Genomic DNA, 21,747 nt, shown 5'->3' with positions numbered 1-21,747 from the left:
TAGGAGCCTTGTGTATTGTGTATATTTTTTTTAAAAAAGAACAGTTCTGAACGGTAAATTTTGTTTTCCACATTTTTTTAGACATAGAAAGTGGGTCAACAGATTTAAATTCACACAACTAGAAACTAGCAAAGATGGATTTCAGTCTCAGGTTTAACTACAAAGCTGTATCTGCTGCATCCAGAGATCCATCGTAGTTACCTATGTATAAAAGTGACAGAAAGATGAGCTGGACTGCCCTTATGGAACAAGAAGCCCAGCCCTTCTCGTCTGTCTCTTGGAAGGCTATCCAAGCCTGGTGGGCTTTTGCTTCTCTCTACCTCAAGAGGAAGTGATACTTTATGAGAAATTTTCCTTAGACTCAACCTTTTAAGAGCAGAGTCATTGTTTCTTTCTTTTCTTCTTTTGTGTGTTATCATTACTTCTTCCTCAGCTAACACGCTTGGCACATACTTGCACACAGGGTTTGGTGAAGGAGCTCATGGCAAATACGCTTAGCTTCCTATTTTCATTTTTCTTGTTTCAGAGATAATTATGTATTTATAGCATCCTACCCTAACAAGTTCTCTTTGAGATCCAGCTAGATATACTCCTGTCCCAGCAGATAACACGAAATAAAACTGCTTTGCTGATGGTACAGGTGTGCTTGAAGGAAAAAAAGTAAAAATTCCTGCTTTGCATATTTGTGCACGAGTCCCAATCCATTCAGAGTCTATTTGAAGGTCTTCCCTTCTCATGCATTATTGAGGAACAGACACTGTAATTAAATACCTTTACAATGTGAACTGCTCAAAGTTTAGCTGCTTTTTACTAGATGACATGGTGGAGCTGGGGATATTTACTAGCTGACATGGTATAATTCAAGGGAAGTGTCATTTTTGTCTACTTTTTACACTGGGCTCATTTCACCATGGAACCTCCCTCCTGGGGAAAGGAAAAGATGAGGGGTTGTAATTCTAGCTCAGTCTGAATGAGATCTGATTTTTCAAAATGTTGGGAGAGTCTGAAAGTGACAAGGAGTAGGAGTATTGAAATATTTAAATAAGTTTGAACTAATGGTGTTGAGAGAGGACAGGAGAATGGGGGAAGATGGCTGGAGGGGCGTGTGATGTCATATATTACGTATATTAAATGATGTGATTCCCCAGTGGTTATCACGAAGAAAATGGTTTTATTTCAAGCAAGTAAGAGAACTGATTGTCCTAATTTACCACATAAAGTTCTTCATTCTCTCCAACCAACTCTAAATTAGTGCTTCAGATACTAAAATCTTTGCTGAGTTGATGCATCTTTTTATGTTCCCTCATCTCAATCGCCATTAGATCATTTAGTAAAGACTTTAATCTTCTGCGTGCTCTCATTTTTTCAAGTTTTAGTAGGATAACACTGTGGTCATTTTGCTCAGTTCTAGAAATAGGCTGCAATCAGACGCTGAGGAAACAATCATTTTGTCTTTCGATTGGAAACAATAAAAATAGTTGCTGCCCATTACTCTCTACACTTCATTACTATTTTATTTTTATAGCCTCATTGAATCTGGTATGAATCATAAGTATATGAGGTCTGTGTCATTTCTGTCATTGAAAAGCCAAAGGACCCTTGGTGTAGCCTTACAGAGGTGAATTCTTTTCTTGGGACTTTATACCTAACATCTTAGGAATTGTTGCCAGAAGGATGATGGTGTGTGTTAAGCTTATACTTATGGGTGCATTTGTTGTAAGCTTATACTTATGGGTGCATTTGTTGTAAGAAGTGATAACCCAGAATATTATGTTTACATAATCCACTTACCTTTACTTTTCGTATGTGTATTTTTAGGAAAAGACTAACACATACATTGTTTAACTTTTCTTTTCTCTTCTTAAACCATTTAACTTAAGTAGAGATGTGCTTAAATTAAATATAGACTCCTAAGTACAACTAAGTGTCCTTTTCTCTACTTATAAATGTGTTATCTAAATTTGTATATTCTTTATACTCAGAAGAAGGAATTTTACATCTGTGTGCACCTCCTTATCTTATCACAACCCTTCTGATCCCATTTATTCTTGAGTATCCCAGTCTACACTTAAGGAAAAATATTAACTTACTCTCTTTAGCTTTTCTCTGAGCCCAAACTTATTTTCATTCCTCTCTTTAAAACTGTCCTTGACCTACTATCCAAAATTCCTTGTCGCCTTGTGCTCTAAGTTTACAATGGAAGGCACGTGCACTATTGAAATGGAGCCTTAAAGGGATGCATTGTTTGGAATCGCTCAGCTTCTCTAGAACAACAGCTTTTATTCTAGAATGTTCTATCGGAGTCATAACAAGACTCAATCCCTCTGCAAATTTGATTCACATGTTTAATTCAAAGCAATGAATTAACTAATTTAGAGTTATTAAATCAGCAGCCTGCCAACTTTAGGAAAAAGTAAAACAAAAAATAAAAAAAGCCGACTATACAAATTTCCAACTTCTCAAGACAGTAAGACACAGACATCGATTCAAATACAGCTGCCTAATCATATACAACTTTCATCAGCTCTCCAAGGATTGCTTCCATTTTCCTTTCACTCCTCTACTTGGTGAGGACACAACAAACTTTAGACAGAGGATTTGCTCACTTTTGCTCTTTTTGGTCCAAGTGCCCCATTTAGTCAGCACCATTTGCTAGATTATTTTCATCATCGATACTGGAGTTCTGTCAAATTCCTGGTGCAGAAAAGGAAGGGGTGTACAGTGCTTACTCAAATCCAATTTCATTTTTAAAAGTCAAAAGAATGGTTTATTCCAGACTGTGTTTTATTTATCATTGTCCAGACCTCGTTTCCTTTTGGGCAAGAGGTGTATCGTGTGGAAAAATAACTAAATGGTACCACGGACATAGAGACAAGGAAAGGTCACTAGTTAAATCATTTTTAGATCTTTTCCCCTCTTAGTCATGAAATGTTTCTAGAGTAAGTGGTGTTCAGGATGTGTTTTGAAGAAGGGAGCTTGGCAAACATGGAGTGGAAGTTTGTCGGATGTCACTAAGAATAGTATTATGTTTGACAGACAGCCAAAACTGCAAACATATTTACATGGTAATAAGTGCTTGGAAAGCCTTTAAGGTTTTTACATTGGAAAAATGCATGAATTCTTTTGTGTTTCTACTAACCTAGGAACCAAATTGCTGTTGCAGCTATTTTCACCATTTGCTTTTACATTTTTTTCTTTTTTACGAAAACAGTGCAACTTACATAAAGTGTACAAACCTTTAGGGTACAGCTTGGTAAATGTGATGTTTTAAGTGTAGCTTTCTTTTTTCAACTATTTTACATAATGCATATCTGGTAAAGTTTGCAGTACTATGCTGCAGTTTCCTCAATGAAAAATAAACTACCCATTGCTTCCAGAATACCTTTGACACATATTTTCAGATATAATTAAAAAACTCAGTATAAGTGAGTCAATGGCTAAGTCTCATTCTGTGTTTCTGAAACTACAGGTTGTTTAGGATTAATGCACTGGGTAGGCAGCCAGCATCACTATGTGGCACTTTCCTCAGAATAAACCATAATACAGAATCTTGAGAACAAAGGGGGGGGGGAATACACACACACATATATATGTAATATATATATATATACATACATACATATATTATATATTACATAATTATATAATATATAATATATATAATTATATAATATATATGTAATATATACACATATTACATATATATGTGTGTGTATATATATATTTATATAATAGATATGTATGTGTGTATATATATACACATATATGTGTATGTGTATGTGTACGTATGTGTGTATGTATATATATATACACCAAGGGTGCCCAAAAAATATACAAGGGGACACTTTGGTCAACGCTGCTCAAGCAGTAGTTTGCCGTAATCAGAAGTGTCTGGATGCTGGTGGTAACCACTTTGAGCACCTCTTGTAATTGTAGAAGTTAAATGTGACTTGTATTTATCTTTTGTTATCGGTATATATTATTAAAATTTTAATAGTTTTCCTTTCTTAAAATGTATACACATTTTTTTTGCACGCTCTGTATACACACACACACACAGAGATATGTCACAAACAAGCAAATGTTAAGGAGGAGGAGGAAAAGAGACAGATATATTTAGAAAGCCTCTGTTTATCACCCCAACCTGACCAGCTTCCTCCATGGAGTCTTAGTCTTGGGACTTGTCACTGCATTGGTCCAGCGTTGTTTTAGTTAGCTGAGAATTCCCTCAGCAATATGCATCTCCCCTGGATTATATGTTCCCTGTGGACAAGAATATGCTATATATTTTTTTGTCATTCATTCCCCCTTCACTTCCATCCTTCAACATCCCTTGAAGGCATCTAAAGATGTGATCATGACAGAAGTTCAGAAAGATGGTTTAGAATGAAGAAGAAATAGAGAAAGCCATGATTTCCTAGCAGGGCCCCCAATTGCTCCCCGTGGTCACCACCCCCAGCACAGCTGCTCTTACAGTGACATTCGGAAACTCAGGAAAAAGCTCTTAATATATGCACTGACTCATAACGTGTTGCTTGGCTCAAAGGAAAACCTGATTAAAGAAAAAAAAAAAAGGAAATTGACTCCATTCCTACCTCATGTTGTCAGTGTCAGTGTGGAATATCCATAGTGTCAGCTGTCAAAGCTGCAGCATGGTCTTCTGAGCCCCGGGCCAGAACTTCCCCTTATTTGTAAGTAAAATTGAAAGACATTCCTAAGAGTCATCATCGTATAAGCAAACTGTGTTTGTTATCTACTGCATTAGTATCAAAACCGTGTGTGTTGAAACCTTTCTTTAGAGGCGGGGACTTGGTTCCCCGAGACTTCCTTAAAATGACTCTCTCCAGGTCTCTTTGCTTTTTTTCCTTTTCTCTCCAGCATCATTGATGGCAGGAGTGACAGACCATTGATGTAGGAACAATCTCAAAGCCTATTTAATACCTATACCAACATCGTTTATAAATTAGTGGGATTAATTGTTTAGAAGATCTAAAACAGAGTATAGACTACATACCTCTGTGGTCATCTCTTTGATTATATACAATTTAAAATAAATAAGCTTCGTTTGATGTCTAATTGATGATAACACGGTGTGAAATCACCATATCTCATTCTTGAGACAGAGAAGAGATGAAGGGTAAGTCTAGACTGGTACTTGCTAATTCCTCAGTAGGCATAGTCTCATGTCTAATGACAGTCTGATATTTTACCATATCATCCTGATTTCATGTTTTCTCTAACAGTAGTATTTTGTACTGAAAGCTAAATATCTAGGCATAATATTGTTGAAGTCAACTTTTAATTATCTCAGGACAGACTGTGTTTAGCCCTTATGCATACAGTTTAAAAAGCTAACATGGGCCTTAGTACTCTGTCAGTTGAGAGAATATCAGGCAACACTGGTGAAGCTTATAATTTTATCTCCAGTGTTTGCTCAACGATTAGGCTGCTTCTTAGAGACCAATGTCTGAAAGAGACAGATGAAGAATACCCTGCCATTTTTGGCAACGTGTTCAAGTAGCAGCAGAAATCAGAAAGCTATAAAAAGTATATACACCAAGATTATATTTTAAAAATGAAAGTTAGATAAATACAAACAATCATAAAGTCAACTTCTTGGGAGTTCCTCTTGATTTCTTGTTCTGACATTTTGTTGTACAGTAACATATCTTCTCTCTCTAGATGCCAGTTACTGTCAGTCATGGATTTCTTTTTTTCTGACTTTTCTTATTCTTCTAGAAAACTTTTTTAGTAAATCAGCTTTTGTTCCACGGTTTGGCCGAGTGGAAAGAACATGGCCCTCGGAGTCAGGGCCTAGAACTTGCTGGCATTTCGATCATCTGTAAAACTGAAAAAGATGATACCTCTTTTCAGGGTTATTGTGAGAATTAGATACAATAATGTGCAAAACAATTCTAGTACTTGGGCTATTCATGTATTGATACATTTATTATTAGCTTATTACACTTATGAAGTGATCATTATATATGACTTGGGCAAAGAATGGAGAAAAATCCCAGTTATGTTGTTTAATTTCCACTGTGTATCTAAATACGTATCAGAATTTATATTTTAAAAAAGAGTTTTCATTAACATTCTCTGTAACTTCACAAAAAAGTGACTATAAATGTTTTGAACTTCTGCGTCCTTAATACGAATACTTTAGTGAGAGGTTATGTACCAGTTCTCGTGCTGATGTAGTTTTATGATGATTGTTTGTAGGAAAATGTTTGAAACATTAAATGTCATATATTTCCACATGCAGAACCTCACTCTTTATCTTATTGTGAATACCTGTTACCCAAAGTCACAGTTTTAGCCTGGCCACAATGATCCTGCGTTGTCTGAAGCAAGGATCCAACTTGAACTTGGGGCAAAGGGCTTAGTCATGGCAGGCCAGAGGGGTAAGTGTTTGGGGCACACAGTTGTTGTTGGCTAAGACTGCCCCACAGACAAACAAATAATTGTAGCAGAGTCTGCAGTCAGGCATTTCGGGTTTGAATCTCAAATAACTTAATTCTTTGATCATTAGTTCAAATTTGTAAAAAATCATAATAATACTACAGATCACCTCAGGAGTTGCTGTGAAGACTAATCAAGCTCAATACATAATTATTATGAATAGTATTATCATTGATAATTTAATATTAATAATGTAATATCATTGGTAATAATTTAGTGTTACCACTACCACTACATCCCACACATCCTCACTCTGAATCTTTTTCGTACGCACACACACACACAATTTTCTGTTACCTGTTAAGAAAGGTGATTTATACCTTTCTTACATATAAATGGGTGTATCAAAGGTGAATATTAACCTACCTAACATTTATCGATCATGTTTCAGAGACATTTTCTCACTTTGATCCTCACTGTAACACTAGAAGAAAAACAGGTTATTATTCCCACTTGAGAAAAAAAGAAAACAAAAGTTCATAGAAGTGACATAATCAGACTCATATGGCTAATAAGAGCAGAGATTAGCACCCACAACTTTGCAAGGATAATATTAAACCATGATACATTTCTTGCTGGTACGTATAGGAACTCAAGTAGTGAAGAAACTAAGGGCAGACAAATTTTTTTCTCATACATTCCCATAGTACTTTCAGGACTTAGTCATAAACTAGCATTATAAAATATCAAGTGGACTATTACACACTTGCCATATTAAGATGTTGAGTCTTTTGAATGGCATCTTCATTGTTTAGTCTGTTGTGGTGATGTTATTTTATCAACGATGTAGCAATTTTTGTTTTAATAAGCTCCTGTGATGCCACACCAGAAGTAAAAACTTTGACAGAAATGTAAACAGCAGAGGTGGCAAGCAGTTGACAAAAGGAAACTGGTTACTAGAACAGTCCTTATGTCACTTGTGTATCACATGGGGTGAAAGGAATGCCATTCTTAAACACTGTGCTTGCTTCTAAGTGAAACGTTTTCCGTTTTTACACATAGCATTAATAGAAACAAGCTAATATCATACCTATAAAAATTTAGAGGCTATGATAGCAACTAAGTATGTTAACATTGCTACATTCTACCTGGGTCAGAATTTCCAGATCCCTCCAACGGAATCTGCCTTAGCTAATAGCCTCTGGGTTCATCATTATACAGATGTCTAACAATTTCACATATTATTGGATAAAATATAATTCTCAAATGGGGAACAGAGAGAAAAAGTATCCTACTGGAGCATAAGGGTGTTAGTTTTAGTTGTAGATATTTACTCACTAGCCTGGAAACCAAGGACAATTTGCTTAATCTCTTATAGTCTCAGCTTCCTTCTTCCAAAAAAGAGATGCTAGGGCTTGTCAATATTAAGTGAGATAAGATATTCATATATTTGAGAGTCCTAAGGTTGTGTTTTCTTTTAGATGTGTTCTGTTAGTTGAAAATATAATGCATGGTCATTCATGATGAACAAGAACGAGGAGGAAGGGAAAAACAAACTAACAAATAAATGAGAAGAGGTAGAGTGAGAACCATGCAGCTCTATGTTATTGTAAAGTTTTAGAATAATAATCATTACTATTATTAGCACAAGTGATGGCAAGAACTGGAGGATTATGGACAAATCAGTTACTCTTACAGTTTTTTAATCTGTAGAAGAAGGAATCAAACTAGTTTATTTTTAAACATAAATGTTGTATTTACACATTTTTCTCCTGAGCAAGTCACCAAAAAGCTTTTTAAAACTAAAATATGAGCCTACATTGTATAAAAATGAATGTGAAGAATAAATTAAAGTGTCAAAGAGGACACTCACAAAATAAAACTTTGGTATTTTCCAAATCTTATTAAAATGAACATTTTGTGAAATAGATATATGTAATTCAATTCCCAAAATGTCCATGAATTTATCTAATGAAGAAACAAAAGCAAGCTTATGAGCAAGTGAGAATTCTGGTCTAACAGTTACGTTAGCTAATAAGGCAATGATTGGAATAATGACCGAATTAGTGAAATTAATTTGTTCAAATAAGTTACATGCATAAGCAATTGTATATTGAATAATGACCCAAAAGTGTTGTTAAAGAAAAGTGCTACTGAAACACTTACATTGATTAGGTAAATAAGGGTTGAATTAATATTAATTGTTGATCCTGTGTTGATTGAACAAACATTTTTTGAGCACCAGTTATGTTTCAGGCAGTGAGTGGATGGTAGAGCAACAATGACTAAGTCAAAATTAACAGTTTTTCTTCCTATTTTTGTAGTGAAGGAGGAAAATACATAGATGGGTGTTTCAGTGTCCTATGGGTCAAAGGTATGAATGGGGGAATCTACAAAACTGGAAACCGAAAAGGCTACTAGCTACATGAAACAAGTGCTTGGCTTCTCTAGGAATCTGAAAAATACCTGTTAAAAACCAAAGCTACACTTCACCGCTCTGGGATTGGCAAATATTAGCAAGTTGCACAATTGTTTAAAGGTTATTGAGAAACAGGACTGACCTGATCAGAATAGGTCTGTTGCAGCCACGCAGGAAAATAATTATGGCAGTCGCCAAAAGAATGCTTATACCCGCATCTTGATCGAGTGGTCTCATGCCTGGGCACATATGATAGGGAAATTCATACTCAAGTGTGTGACACGATGTGAAAATTGTAATTTCAGCACAGTTTCAAGCAGTTTGAGGCAAGCGGCATGTCCATCACTAGAGAACTGTATAAGAAAAAAAAAAGTCATGATTTGCTCACTACAGAATTAGAAGCAATACATTTGAAACAGCTAGAGCAACGTAAAAAACATAGTAATGAGTCAAAAATAAAAAAACAACAAAAGCTAGACCACAATATTGTTTAGTAAACTAAGATCGTAAGAAAAAACACAAAACACCTGATCTTTTCCAGAGTTGCATAGCTAGCTAGCCAAAGAAACAGTCTAAGCAACTCAAGCAAGTAGTAAAGGTGAAAAGGGATCATGAGATGTGAGCATTAAAAATGAAAGGAAGGAAAGTATTGATAAAGTAAAAATAAGAGAAGGACCTTGTAGAAACTGGTGAGGATGTTACAGTCTGAGGAGTATGATAAACTCGGCTTTACACTTGACATTCAAATAACTGTAAGCCAAATGAACAAGTGACTAAGAACAACAGAAGAGAATAAAATGAGATGAGGCATGCAATGGAAGCAGAGATGGGGAAAAACCAGCTAGGCCAAGAGCTCTCAAAAGGATTTCATAGAGTTGATGATGCCTGAAGTCTGAATAGGAGGCACAGGTGAGAAATGTGACAATGTAGAATGAACGATGTGGGGAGATGAGTTTAGGGTAGGAGACAAGAGTGTAAAATGGCACGAAGTCATCAAACACAATCTTGAGTTTGGACACTGCATGTAATTTCCTTGAATGTGAGCTATTTAGGGAAGTGTCTGAGATCCTTCTGGAAATAGGCAAGGGGGCGAGATTATAAATATTACCGAGGGCTTAATTATGTCTAGGATACAAGTAGGTAGGTAGGATACAAGTAGCTGGGATTTGAATGAATCGAGATTTCTGAATTTTGTAATACTAATACTTTTTTCAACAATGCTTTCTGATACACACAGCTAACATCGATTTTATCAGCTTGGGCTAGTTTTTCTTTCAGATGCTGTGTCTCCAGAACTGTGTCAAAGCTCATGATGGACTCTTTACTTTCTTTCCTATGACTCCAGCATTTTTTTTCCCTGATGAAAGATCACGCAATTGTCATCAGACTTGGTGGTATTACCTGAAAAATGGTGATATGTCTTAACTTAAATACAACAGGGTTGGGCCCCAGAAGGCACACTCGGGTTAAATAATGGCTTCTTAACCCACCCGTCACTGCCACCAGCGCATAACCCTCTCACAGGCAGGGACTGTGTCTTACTCATCACTGAATAGCCAGGATACAGCTCAATACCTAATACAGAGAAGTTACTCAGTAAGGTATGTGAGGGCAAAGGGAATGAAAGAATGATTAAACAAGCTAAGGTTTATTGTCTTATCTGTATCATTGATTTGATATGTGCATAAATCACTTCCTCTTTCTGGGCTTCAGTTCCTTCTTCTGCTAAACAAATATAAATCCTAGCCTGATTACCAACAGGAAAAACAGGAAGATAATAGATTTGGCAGTGATTTGAAAAACAAAACATTCAGAAAACTGACACAATCCTATCAATATACATTGAATAAGGAACTTCTACTGAAAGATAGAATATCTTTCAGTGGAATATTGGAAATGCTAATTATATGATACTGATGACAAGTGTAAAACAGAGGTCAGAGAAAAATAATACTCATTGGGTGAAGTGTATTCACTAATAAGGTATTTTATTATCATTATCAATATTATTATGCAAAAAAGGTTTAGAGCTACCAGGTGGAAAGGTGTTATTGGCTATAAAAGTCACAACTCAATATTACAAGTTTTATGCCTTCTTCCCTAATTTTGTCCTTCCGTTGGTTTGTGAATTTTTTGGTCTATATCAGAAACTTTTTGATGCTCTGGAAAGTTTTATGTATAATTTTGGTTTATTTAGTTTAATTCAAAGACATTATGCTCAGTTTAATTGACTGGTGACAGCAGAAAGAGAAAGACACAGAGAGACAGACAGATATTCTTATCTAGATATGGCCACATTCAAAACATTATCAGCCTGTAACTACTTTGCCAGCCTGAAATCATCTTTTGCATAATTCTTTTAATCAGGCATATAGGCACAATAAACATATAAAAGAAGCAAAGAAGATTTTTTGGGGGGAAATGTGGTTCAGAAGGACAAAATCTGATCTATTTTAAAGCACTGTTTATATTTGTTAATTTTCTATCTCCCTGCAGGTTTAAATGTTTGTCTGGCTCGTTGATTACTGATTAGAGGACACACAATGAATAACTCAACAAACTCCTCTGACAATGGCCAGGCTCTGGCCAGTCCTTACAAGACATTTGAAGTGGTTTTCATTGTGCTTGTGGCTGGATCCCTCAGTTTGGTGACAATTATAGGGAATATACTGGTCATGGTCTCCATTAAAGTCAACCGCCACCTTCAGACTGTCAACAATTACTTCCTGTTCAGCTTGGCCTGTGCTGACCTCATCATCGGTGTTTTCTCCATGAACTTGTACACCCTCTACACTGTGATTGGCTACTGGCCCTTGGGACCTGTGGTGTGCGACCTGTGGCTGGCACTGGACTATGTGGTCAGTAATGCGTCCGTGATGAACCTGCTCATCATCAGCTTTGACAGGTACTTCTGTGTCACAAAACCACTCACCTACCCTGTCAAGCGGACCACCAAAATGGCGGGTATGATGATTGCCGCGGCCTGGGTCCTGTCCTTCATCCTCTGGGCTCCGGCCATCCTCTTCTGGCAGTTCATTGTAGGGGTGAGAACCGTAAAGGATGGGGAATGCTACATTCAGTTTTTTTCCAACGCTGCTGTCACCTTTGGTACAGCCATTGCAGCCTTCTATCTGCCTGTGATCATTATGGCTGTGTTGTACTGGCACATATCCCGAGCCAGCAAGAGCAGGATAAAGAAGGACAAGAAGGAGCCTGCGGCCAACCAAGACCCAGTTTCTCCGAGTCTCGTACAAGGAAGGATCGTGAAACCAAACAACAATAACATGCCTGGCAGTGACGATGGCCTGGAGCACAACAAAATTCAGAATGGCAAAGCCCCCAGAGATGCCGTGACCGAAAACTGTGTCCAGGGGGAAGAGAAAGAGAGCTCCAATGATTCCACCTCAGTCAGTGCTGTTGCCTCGAATCTGAGAGATGATGAAATCACCCAGGATGAAAACACAGTTTCCACTTCCCTGGACTATTCCAAAGATGAGAACTCGAAGCAAACATACTTCAAAATTATCACCAAGACCCCAAAAGGTGATTCCTGTACCCCGACTAACACCACGGTGGAGCTGATTGGTTCTTCAGGTCAGAACGGAGATGAAAAACAGAACATTGTAGCTCGCAAGATTGTGAAGATGACTAAGCAGCCTGCGAAGAAAAAGCCTCCACCTTCCCGGGAAAAGAAAGTGACCAGGACAATCTTGGCTATTCTGTTGGCTTTCATCATCACGTGGGCCCCATATAATGTCATGGTGCTTATTAACACCTTCTGTGCACCCTGCATCCCCACCACAGTGTGGACAATTGGTTACTGGCTTTGTTACATCAACAGTACTATTAACCCTGCCTGCTATGCACTTTGCAATGCCACCTTCAAGAAGACTTTTAAACACCTTCTCCTGTGTCATTACAAGAACATAGGCGCTACAAGGTAAAGCATCTTGGGGAAGAAAGGAAGGTGGTCAAGAGGAGCTTAAGAAGAAGAAAAGGGGCAAAAGAGCTAGTTTTAAAAATCTCTGTCATTGCACTTTATAGTCTTATTATGGATGTGCAATTAAAGAGCCCAGCAGGGACACTTTCATTGCACCTAAGCTCCAGCTTGAGACGCTTGCACCTTATAAACCCTGTCAATGTAGGAGCAGGGAGACCATGAAAGAGACACACTGAAATTGTGGATTGAAGGAATGACCTACGTTTTCTCATCGTCTTTGAAGAAGGGCTTCTGAGTCTACTGTTTTATCAGTCTCTGCACAAGAAGAACCTCGCTCCTTTCTCCCCCCCATTTTTTTGTTCCCATGTGTTTATGTAAGGATGAAAGGCCACAGTTACAAGCTAACACGGAGACTTAAACATAAAGAGACATTATACAATGGGGAAGTGAAGAAAGAAAACCAAAACAGATGTAGAAACGGTCTCCAGAGTGTTCAGCATATATTATTCTTTTGTTATGGTTTCATTAGGAGGATTGCAATGCTTTTTTTTTTTTTTTTTACCTTTCCATTTACCCACCATCAAAAAAGGCAAACAGACAAAAAACCCCAACTAGATCACATCATTATTTTTCTCGTATGAGCATTTGTTTTTGTACTTTCCTCTTCTATAGTGTGTAAGGGCAAATTCTGCAGGACTTTCACTAAAATCCAACCAGAGACAGCCATAAAAATGGGCATTTCTTCCCTGCCCACAGTGTCCTCTGAGGGTATAAAAACATGTAAGGACATGGTTCACTGATGACTCTTTATGGGAAATGTTTTTACCAACCTGGTTTTCTTTTAAACTAGCCTCTTATTTTCATGGAATAGCCTCTCTAATACATAAACATGCTTGAGGAACCAAAGCGATTTTTTTAAATTGAGATTTCATACGTTAAATAATGGTCATTCCAGTAGGAGAAAGTTTACGGAGGCCAGACAAGTTATGAGATAAGATAATGGAAGATTAAAAGGGCAGTCTGTTTCAACCTGAAGCTGCCTGACCCATGAATGAAATGCTAACATGTAAAACATGAACTCCTGGCCTTTGTCAGCAGGAAGAAGATGCTGTTTCCTTTTGGAATTCTAAATAGGATTAAAGTACTCACGTGGCACCAATGACTTCTGGGTCAGTCTCAAGAGATGAAGACCTTCTCTTCAGTGCCTTCTAAAGGCTGATATTCAACGTATACTTAAGTGAGCTTGTTTATAACCATCTTGTGACCCAGTGGAAAAAAACAAAACACACAAGAGTAATCAGAAACATTACTGAAAACACACGTTCCATATTCTTCAAATTGTCAATTCTCCCTAAGATTTTTTTTAACTTCAACATTTATCAATAGAAGTATAGTAATTTTTGTGACAAAAATGTAGTGAATAACTAAACAGAGGCCAGGTGAGCTGAGCAGAATCTGAGAGAAGAATGAAGGTGGCTGTACCTGTGTCACTTCCCACCATTTCTCTAATTCTAGACCATAAAAAAGTCATATCAGGAACTAATACACAAATAGTGACTTTATAAACAATCTTGTCCATGTAGATATTTTTTATTTGATTATATTGTTCACATTTAACTAATTATTTTTACTCATTTGTCTTCTTACTTTATTTGCTAGTCTCCCAATCAAATTTTCTAAAGATGGTCCAATCAGTAGAAATCAAACTTACATAAAAGCCTTTTCAAATTTCACCTTTTGCCTTTTAGATTTATGAAATTTATGACATCTTGACCTGTAATATCTATGTGAGTTGCATGATGAATTTGTCAGTATTAGAGCTTAGCACTTTAGAGGTATTTTCTGTGACTTGCCTCATAGATGGTACAACAATTTAGAGAGTTATAAAAAAAAAGCACAATGTAAACAACAAAAGAACAGTAAGAAGCAAATTGCCAACAATACTTGTATTTAAGTTACCCTTTATAAAAATAACTTCCTATTTTAATACCTTCAGTCATTTCCCCCCCAAATCTTCCATGTATAAACATATAGCATCAGTTTATACAGATTCCTTCACTCTACAATTACATCAATGTAACCTTTTACACTTTAAATCCATATTTGTTTTTATTTCTTCAAATTGACATATGAGTGGAAGGAACATCAAGCCAATGGGGTGTTTGGTTGCCTGTAATCAAAACAATTGACTGGCTGAATATTTTACTTATTAACTTGTTGTACTATTATAATATGATATAGATTCAGCTTTAGTCAGGATGGACACTTTGGATTCACAGATTTTCGATTCAGGTCACTTTTTGTCTCTCCCCTAACAATCCAGCTCACCTTGAGTCCAATTGCGTGTTACTCTTCATCGTCATTGCATCCTTCCTTTTCTTCCTTTTATTTTTGATCTTTGCTATGGCCACCACAACCTTATCAAAAGAGAAACCATCGAGCATTAAAGAAAGGAATTGAAGATAAACTGACACATCATGGAAGCTTTGACGACCGGAATCAAAAAATGGAAAGAGTACTGAAAATGGTAGATGATTAGAAAGCTATGGAGACTGTGTTCGAAGATTTGCATTGACTACTGCTGGGTTTGTCTATTTCAGTGGCTCTCAATCAGGGATGATCTTGTCCCTCCTCCCCCTCAGGGGACATTTAACAATGCGAGGAGACACTTTTGGTTGTCACAACTGGGGGCAGGGCTATTGGCATCTAGTGCGGATAGAGGCCAGGGACGCCCTCTAAACAGATTACAATGCACAGGATAGTTCCCTCCACCCCAACTAAAAATGATTTGACTCAAAATGTCACTAGTGCCAAAGTTGGGAAACCCTGGGGTATTTTAAGGGATTCTAGAGCTTGCTTTGTATACGTGGGAAGATAATCCTGTATCACTATTAGAACATCAATGCAACTTACTCATCTGTTTGAAAAAGGTAATGCTCACCATTGGTGTATCAAACACACTGTCACCCACTGATTCTGGTATAATTGCCATTCATAGATTGGGAAAACAGGCCACATCTACATATCCAGAATCATCAGACGAGGCACACAGTCCATTGTTTCTGACAGCTGCACGTCAGATGACAATTGCCACAGAGTCCAGTCAATGGAGGTCCCAGTAGTTGACCATTAAAATGGTTGTGGTTGATGTAGTCAGTTTCTATTGAAGCTGACACTGATCCTTTCAAAAACATGAAGAGCCTCTTTCAGAAACAATATGATTCATTTCCTTTCACTGGCAAAGGGAATATCTGTCAAGAATGTCTTCTCTCCTCCTAGCAATAATGTAAATATCACAGAGTGGTCTTATAAGAAGAGGAGATGAAGCATGTGAAAAGAAAAAGCCAGGTCATTTCTTCACAAAAGAAACGCTTACCCTTTATGAGTTCATTATTAACTTAATGGCAGATCCCAAGTGTTCGGACAGACTCACCAATATAGTACGTCTCCGGGGATAAGCTTTCCAGTTTGGATTTGGAAGCTGGAGGTCCCACATTCTCCTGCTCTTGGTCCCGTCACTGCTTTTTTTGATCCTGAAGGTCTGACACTGGGGGAGATGGGAGTTCAAACTGACAACAACATACACTTAGAAAAGCAATCTACTTTTATTTTCTCCTACTTAGTTCATTGATAGTGGCCTTCTCCCCATTTTGATAATATCCCTTTCAACAACCGCAGACAGCACTGGTGTTGCCAATAGATTAGGGAAGCACCCAAAGCTGGGTGAGTTGTGCAAAGTGTATTTTCAGCATGTATATATAATACCATGCCTCTTCAATATGCTTCTCTTAAAGGGTGCACGCTGCAGCATGAACTGTGTGTGCATATTTAATGTATCTTCCTGGAATCTGCTGTATGCTTAATATACATATTCTATAAATAAACTAATGAAATGTATAATAGGAATACATATTTCTGTATACAAATAAATATATTATACACAAAATCTTAATATGCAGTATAGTATATGTTGCTTCAGAGTAACAAGAATATATTTTACATGCCCAACTTTCAAGGAAAGCAGTATTTGCTTTGGAAGGGAGAGGTTTAAGAGCAGCCCAAATCCTACCCGTATTATGACAACTGTTTTATACTCTGGAAGCATGGCACTAATTTTAAATATCGCGTGAAGAAATATATTAATAAATCTTTGCTGGTGTCACCCCATGTGACAACAATACTTTTTTGCTCCTGCACTTCTGACATTCCCCTGACTAGACTCTTCCTGGCCATTACTGTTCCAACAGCTGTGTTGATCTCACGTCTGATTGCCTGATGAGATGGCAACCAATTCATTGACATACAGCTTCGCTCTCCTTCCCATTAACTGATTTTTGTAAAATAAAAAATAATCACACTGGGAGGAAAGGATGACCTTAAGAATGTTTCTCATTCTGAAAAACGATAAAAAGTCATGCAAACACTGTATTTTATAAACCACTCATTTCAGTTTGGGTCCAATACAGCATCCCTTACATTAAATATCAATAACTTTTAGCATAGTATGATGTTGTAAGTTCCAAGAAATTACGAAATAGGTGGTTTGTTTCTGAGCATCTTGCGTTTTCTCCACAGCAAATCTCTTTTTTTTTTTTTTTTTGTTGACCACTCAACTACTCACATTCCCCAGAACATTTTATTTGGCCCGCTGGCGTGAGTTCTTAGTTGTTATGAGATGATATTGGGCGTGCAATCCCAAAAGATTTTAATAGAAAAGTCATAAACACTGAACATTTGAAAGATTCCTATTAGTCTTTAGATACCAAGGCATGCAGTAGGAGAGATGTTTTTCAGTGAATTCTAGTTTTCTTCCAATTTTATAATGTTTCAAAGCCTATTTGCTTCTTAAATTTCTCCTCCTATGCCACAATTCACCCTTGTGAATTGCTTTCCTTTACTTGAACCAAAATTATTTCTAGAAAAACAATGAAAGAAAAAATTGAGTTTTCTATCAATTCTCATTTGTTTCTTATTCTAGTGAAATATTTTCATTTCATTTTCTGGAATTTGAATTGAATACTGTATCAATGAATTATTACATGCTATTCCTGACTAGGTGGTTACCAATACTGTGACAGGAAAATCACGTTGCCGTCATAAAAGAAGCATTTTCCACTTACAATGTGTATCCATCTTTCTCAGTCAAAAATGCAAGAAGCAGAATGTGGTAAGTTGTGGTACGTAGGTATTTTTAAATAGGTGACATTCTAGAAAATCAGTTCTTTGGTTTCTTAAACACACACTCACACAGTAAATCATGGGAAACTGTGAAAGGGAAAAAAAAAGGTAATAGTCTTCTGTATTTGCACCATATACGCAGCAGTTCATCTGAACCCTTCAACTGAATCTTGACTGAAAAATGTGAATATCTTTGGAGGTTCTGTCAAATAATTTTTTTAATGAGTATCCTGTTTTTAATCTTTTAAAGGAAACTCCAGACTGTTTTCCATAGTGGCTGCACCAATTTGCACTCCCTCCAGTAGTGCACAAGGGTTCCCTTTTCTCCACATCTTCGCCAGCACTTATTGTTTGTTGATTTATTGGTGATAGCCATTCTGACAGGTGTGAGGTGGTATCTCATTGTGGTTTCAATTTGCATTTGTGTGATGATTAATGACATTGAGCATCTTTTCATTTGTCTGTTGGCCATCTGTATGTCCTCTTTGGAGAAATGTCTGTTCAGGTCCTCTGCCCATTTCTTTAAATCTGATTGTTTATTCGGTGTTAAGTTATATGAGTTCTTTATATAATTTGGTTACTAACTTCTTATTGGATGTATGATTGGCAAGTATCTTCTCCTATTTAATTCTACTGCTGGGTATAACCTTTCTATTTCTTCCAGAATTTATAGCTCTGCTAGAGGAGACATTGAACTCTTGGGTAGCTAAGTGGTATTGAAGAAAACCTTCTACTATCTCCTCTTTGTGCTATGGTCTGTAAGCTGCAGAATTTTCTTATAGCTGTTAGGATCATATGAGTGTTACCTTAGTGTCTGCCACCAATACATCCCAGTCCTCTCAAGGTCATCTCTTTAGTGCATGATCGTGATTACATGGGATCACGGTAAGAAAACATGCTTGGATTGGAGAAATCCACCATAACACCTAGGAAACACATTAACATATACAAACCATCACTATGGGTACCCCCAGACACTATACAACTCTACACTATGGTGCTTTTAATATTAACATGACTATCTAGAAAGCTGAGGAGAAGGAAAAAATGACGCTTTCTCAGAATGTTTCTATTGAAATCCCTCTCAGACGTGGTACAGAAACATGCCGTAGGACTAATACTTACTCTGAATATTCAACAGATGATCACATAGTCAAAATGTCTGGGATCCTAAATGAATAAACAAGAAGTCAGGCATGCATGACCCATCTTGCAGAAAACGTAAGATTACCAACCAGGTTCTTTTTTTTTTTTTCCTTGGGATTCTCACTATTTCAGCTTATTAATAAAAAGTACAAAGGGCATTTAAGAAATAGATATTAAATAACTGAGTAAAACCATTTTATTTTTTTTTCATCCTATTGCGTAATTTAGCCTACATTAAAAAATATAATGTGAACAACTTTGTATTTAAGCAGAAAACAGTAATCATAAAGAATAAAATTAGGAATGGAACAGGAGCAATTAAAAATATGACGTCCCAGTGAGGGAAAATAACAAAAACGTATCCCTAAGCTCTCTAAAAAGAATAACAATAAATATTTAATTGAACTTTCTCTTGTACAAGTTCTTTGCATTTCATTTTTGTATGTTTACTTCTTTCATCTCTTTTTAGTATTTTTGTTAATGTCTTCACTAATGTTGGTTTAAAAGTAGTTTTTATAAATGTTTTGAGAGGCAAGCATAAAAATTGCTCTTTCCCTAGAGCTTTTTTTAAAAAAAAATTTAGCAGACGTTGCTACCCCAGAAAGCAAATAAATAAATAAATACATAAATACATAAATACATAAATAAATAAATAACTGCTTATAAATGCCACCTATGCTTTAAATATGAAAACAAAAAACAGCAAAAATATGGATGGATAGAATTATAGCTTTAAATGCAAAAAATAATCTGTGTAATGATGGTTTCCATATGTAATCATTTCTGAACATCATGATATTAATTTCCTCTGTGGTTACACAGCTGTTCACAGTGTGGTAGACACTGGCCCTCAGTCACCCTGACAAGAGTTCTTGACATATCAATGGGCTGTTTTCAATCAGGCCCTGTGGAGATGTGAACAGCTACCATCACCAACTGGGAGCCTGTCGTGATGAACTATCAGGCACATGTTGAGGTGTTAAATCCCGCCAAGCCCTTTGTTGAACACAGAGTGTGTGAGAAACTACATTATCACAAGCTTGGGAGAACCGAGGAGAAATAAAATTATTGAAAGTTTCAGACGTGATGAAAAAAACAAGGGAGAAAAGTTCATGCTCAGTGTGCACCTATCTATTAGGAAGCAAATTTTAACAAATACAATAGCAGTCTTTGACCATGTACAGGTTAAATATGTAACTGACAAATTTGAATTACAAGGTTACGTTCACTCTAATTCCTACAAGCCTACCGTGACAAAGGTATCTTTCTTGTTTTCATTGTCTCGCTTTCGATTTAAGAGTAAGAAATAGAATGTTCATTCAAGAGAAACATACACATAGTATAGAGTCCTTGTCTTTTTAAAATCCTATGTTAAAAGACAGTTACTTAAATGTATATGAATTCCAAAACCCATAGTGAGATTATTTAATAATGGAAATGTACACACTAGAATAACTGAAGACTGTATATTCTTAAAGAAAACCTTTTATAGTCTATAAATTGTATGAGTGCATTTTTTGATAGGGTCTTTAAAAATAATCCAATTTATGTGTCAATGAGATTAGAGAGATATATACATATTATTGCTATAACCTACATATATTTATACAATTCTATATAATTTATCTACTTTTTTAGTAAAAGGAAAAGAACATATTCAAAGAGACAGTAGTTAAGAATTTAATGGAAAGTGATTCACAAATACAGAGAATGGGGTGCCTACCAATGGAAAATATTGCACATACCAAAGGAGTCTTGGCTTCATTGTTGATGACACACGCGTGCAAAGACATTCCAACTTCCAAATTCAGCGGGGAGGAAATGGTGGTGCCAAATGCCAGAAATACTTGGAAGATGATAGCAATTACATGCCGTGTCCTTGGATATCTTTCGGCCAAGCTGTATTCCTAAATGAAGCATCATCTGTCAGAAAAGTCAACAATAAAGTGCATTTTCATATGATTCATCATGTTTAGAACACTTTTGTGAGCATCTTAAAAGTCGGGCTTTAGGTATTCCCAAGATAAAGTACTAATTTCAATGCAGGTTAGTGGGGGCTCTGGCTCTCCCCTTGAAGACTCTCATTTCATTTTCTTTGTCTACTGGATGAAAATTGCTCTTAGAATACCCTTTCTAACCTCTGCTCTCTATTTGCTAAATATCTAAAGTCTCAGATAGAGGGAATACAAATTTGCTCAGGTTTCTACAAGTACTTGGTGGGTTAGGTGTGTAGGGAAGCTTTCTTCTTTTTGTGTGTGTTTTCCCCAAATAATATACTTTGAATTGATCTGGAATTCATTTCCTTCTTCCAAACAAGGAGAGGCAAGTCAAAACTCACACAAACTAATACCAAATGTTCTCAAGTGTACATAGTCCAAGAAGTACAATGGTGAATGGGCTTCAAGACGACCACGTTCTTGCCAGGGAGGTTTAGGAAAGTGCCAACCCCAGGTTTAGGAAAGGATTCATTCAGACATATTCATTACCAAACTTATGGTAAACTGAGATCCTTTGAATCTCAGAGTTGGTCAAAGCCTCATTTGCCAACCATTCTCGTCTCCATCTGAAAACAGAAATTCTCTATAGCCTCCCTGACTGTCAGAAAGACTTAGCTTCAGCCTTCCCAAAAATGGGCAGTTCAAGTTCCTCAAAGCTTCATACT

At 36.7% G+C, this 21,747-nt stretch overlaps 1 protein-coding gene across 2 annotated transcripts in view; it reads left to right on the top strand.

Annotated features, from left to right (window-relative positions):
* CHRM2 (cholinergic receptor muscarinic 2) overlaps nt 1-21,047 on the top strand; it is a 127,717-nt gene extending 106,670 nt beyond the window's left edge. For both annotated transcript variants that reach the window (XM_019750621.2, XM_074315330.1), the window contains exon 3: nt 11,318-21,047. In XM_019750621.2, the coding sequence (XP_019606180.2) occupies nt 11,365-12,765 (1,401 nt within the window). In that variant the 5' untranslated portion in view covers nt 11,318-11,364 and the 3' untranslated portion in view covers nt 12,766-21,047. The remainder of the gene's footprint in view (nt 1-11,317) is intronic.
* The last annotated feature ends 700 nt before the right edge of the window (nt 21,048-21,747 follow it).

Source organism: Rhinolophus sinicus, linkage group LG11 (assembly GCF_036562045.2).
Source record: "Rhinolophus sinicus isolate RSC01 linkage group LG11, ASM3656204v1, whole genome shotgun sequence".
In the NCBI taxonomy this organism is placed as follows: Eukaryota; Metazoa; Chordata; class Mammalia; order Chiroptera; family Rhinolophidae; genus Rhinolophus; species Rhinolophus sinicus.
Note: the sequence above shows the minus strand (reverse complement) of the source record. Positions and strands in the feature narration are given on the sequence as shown.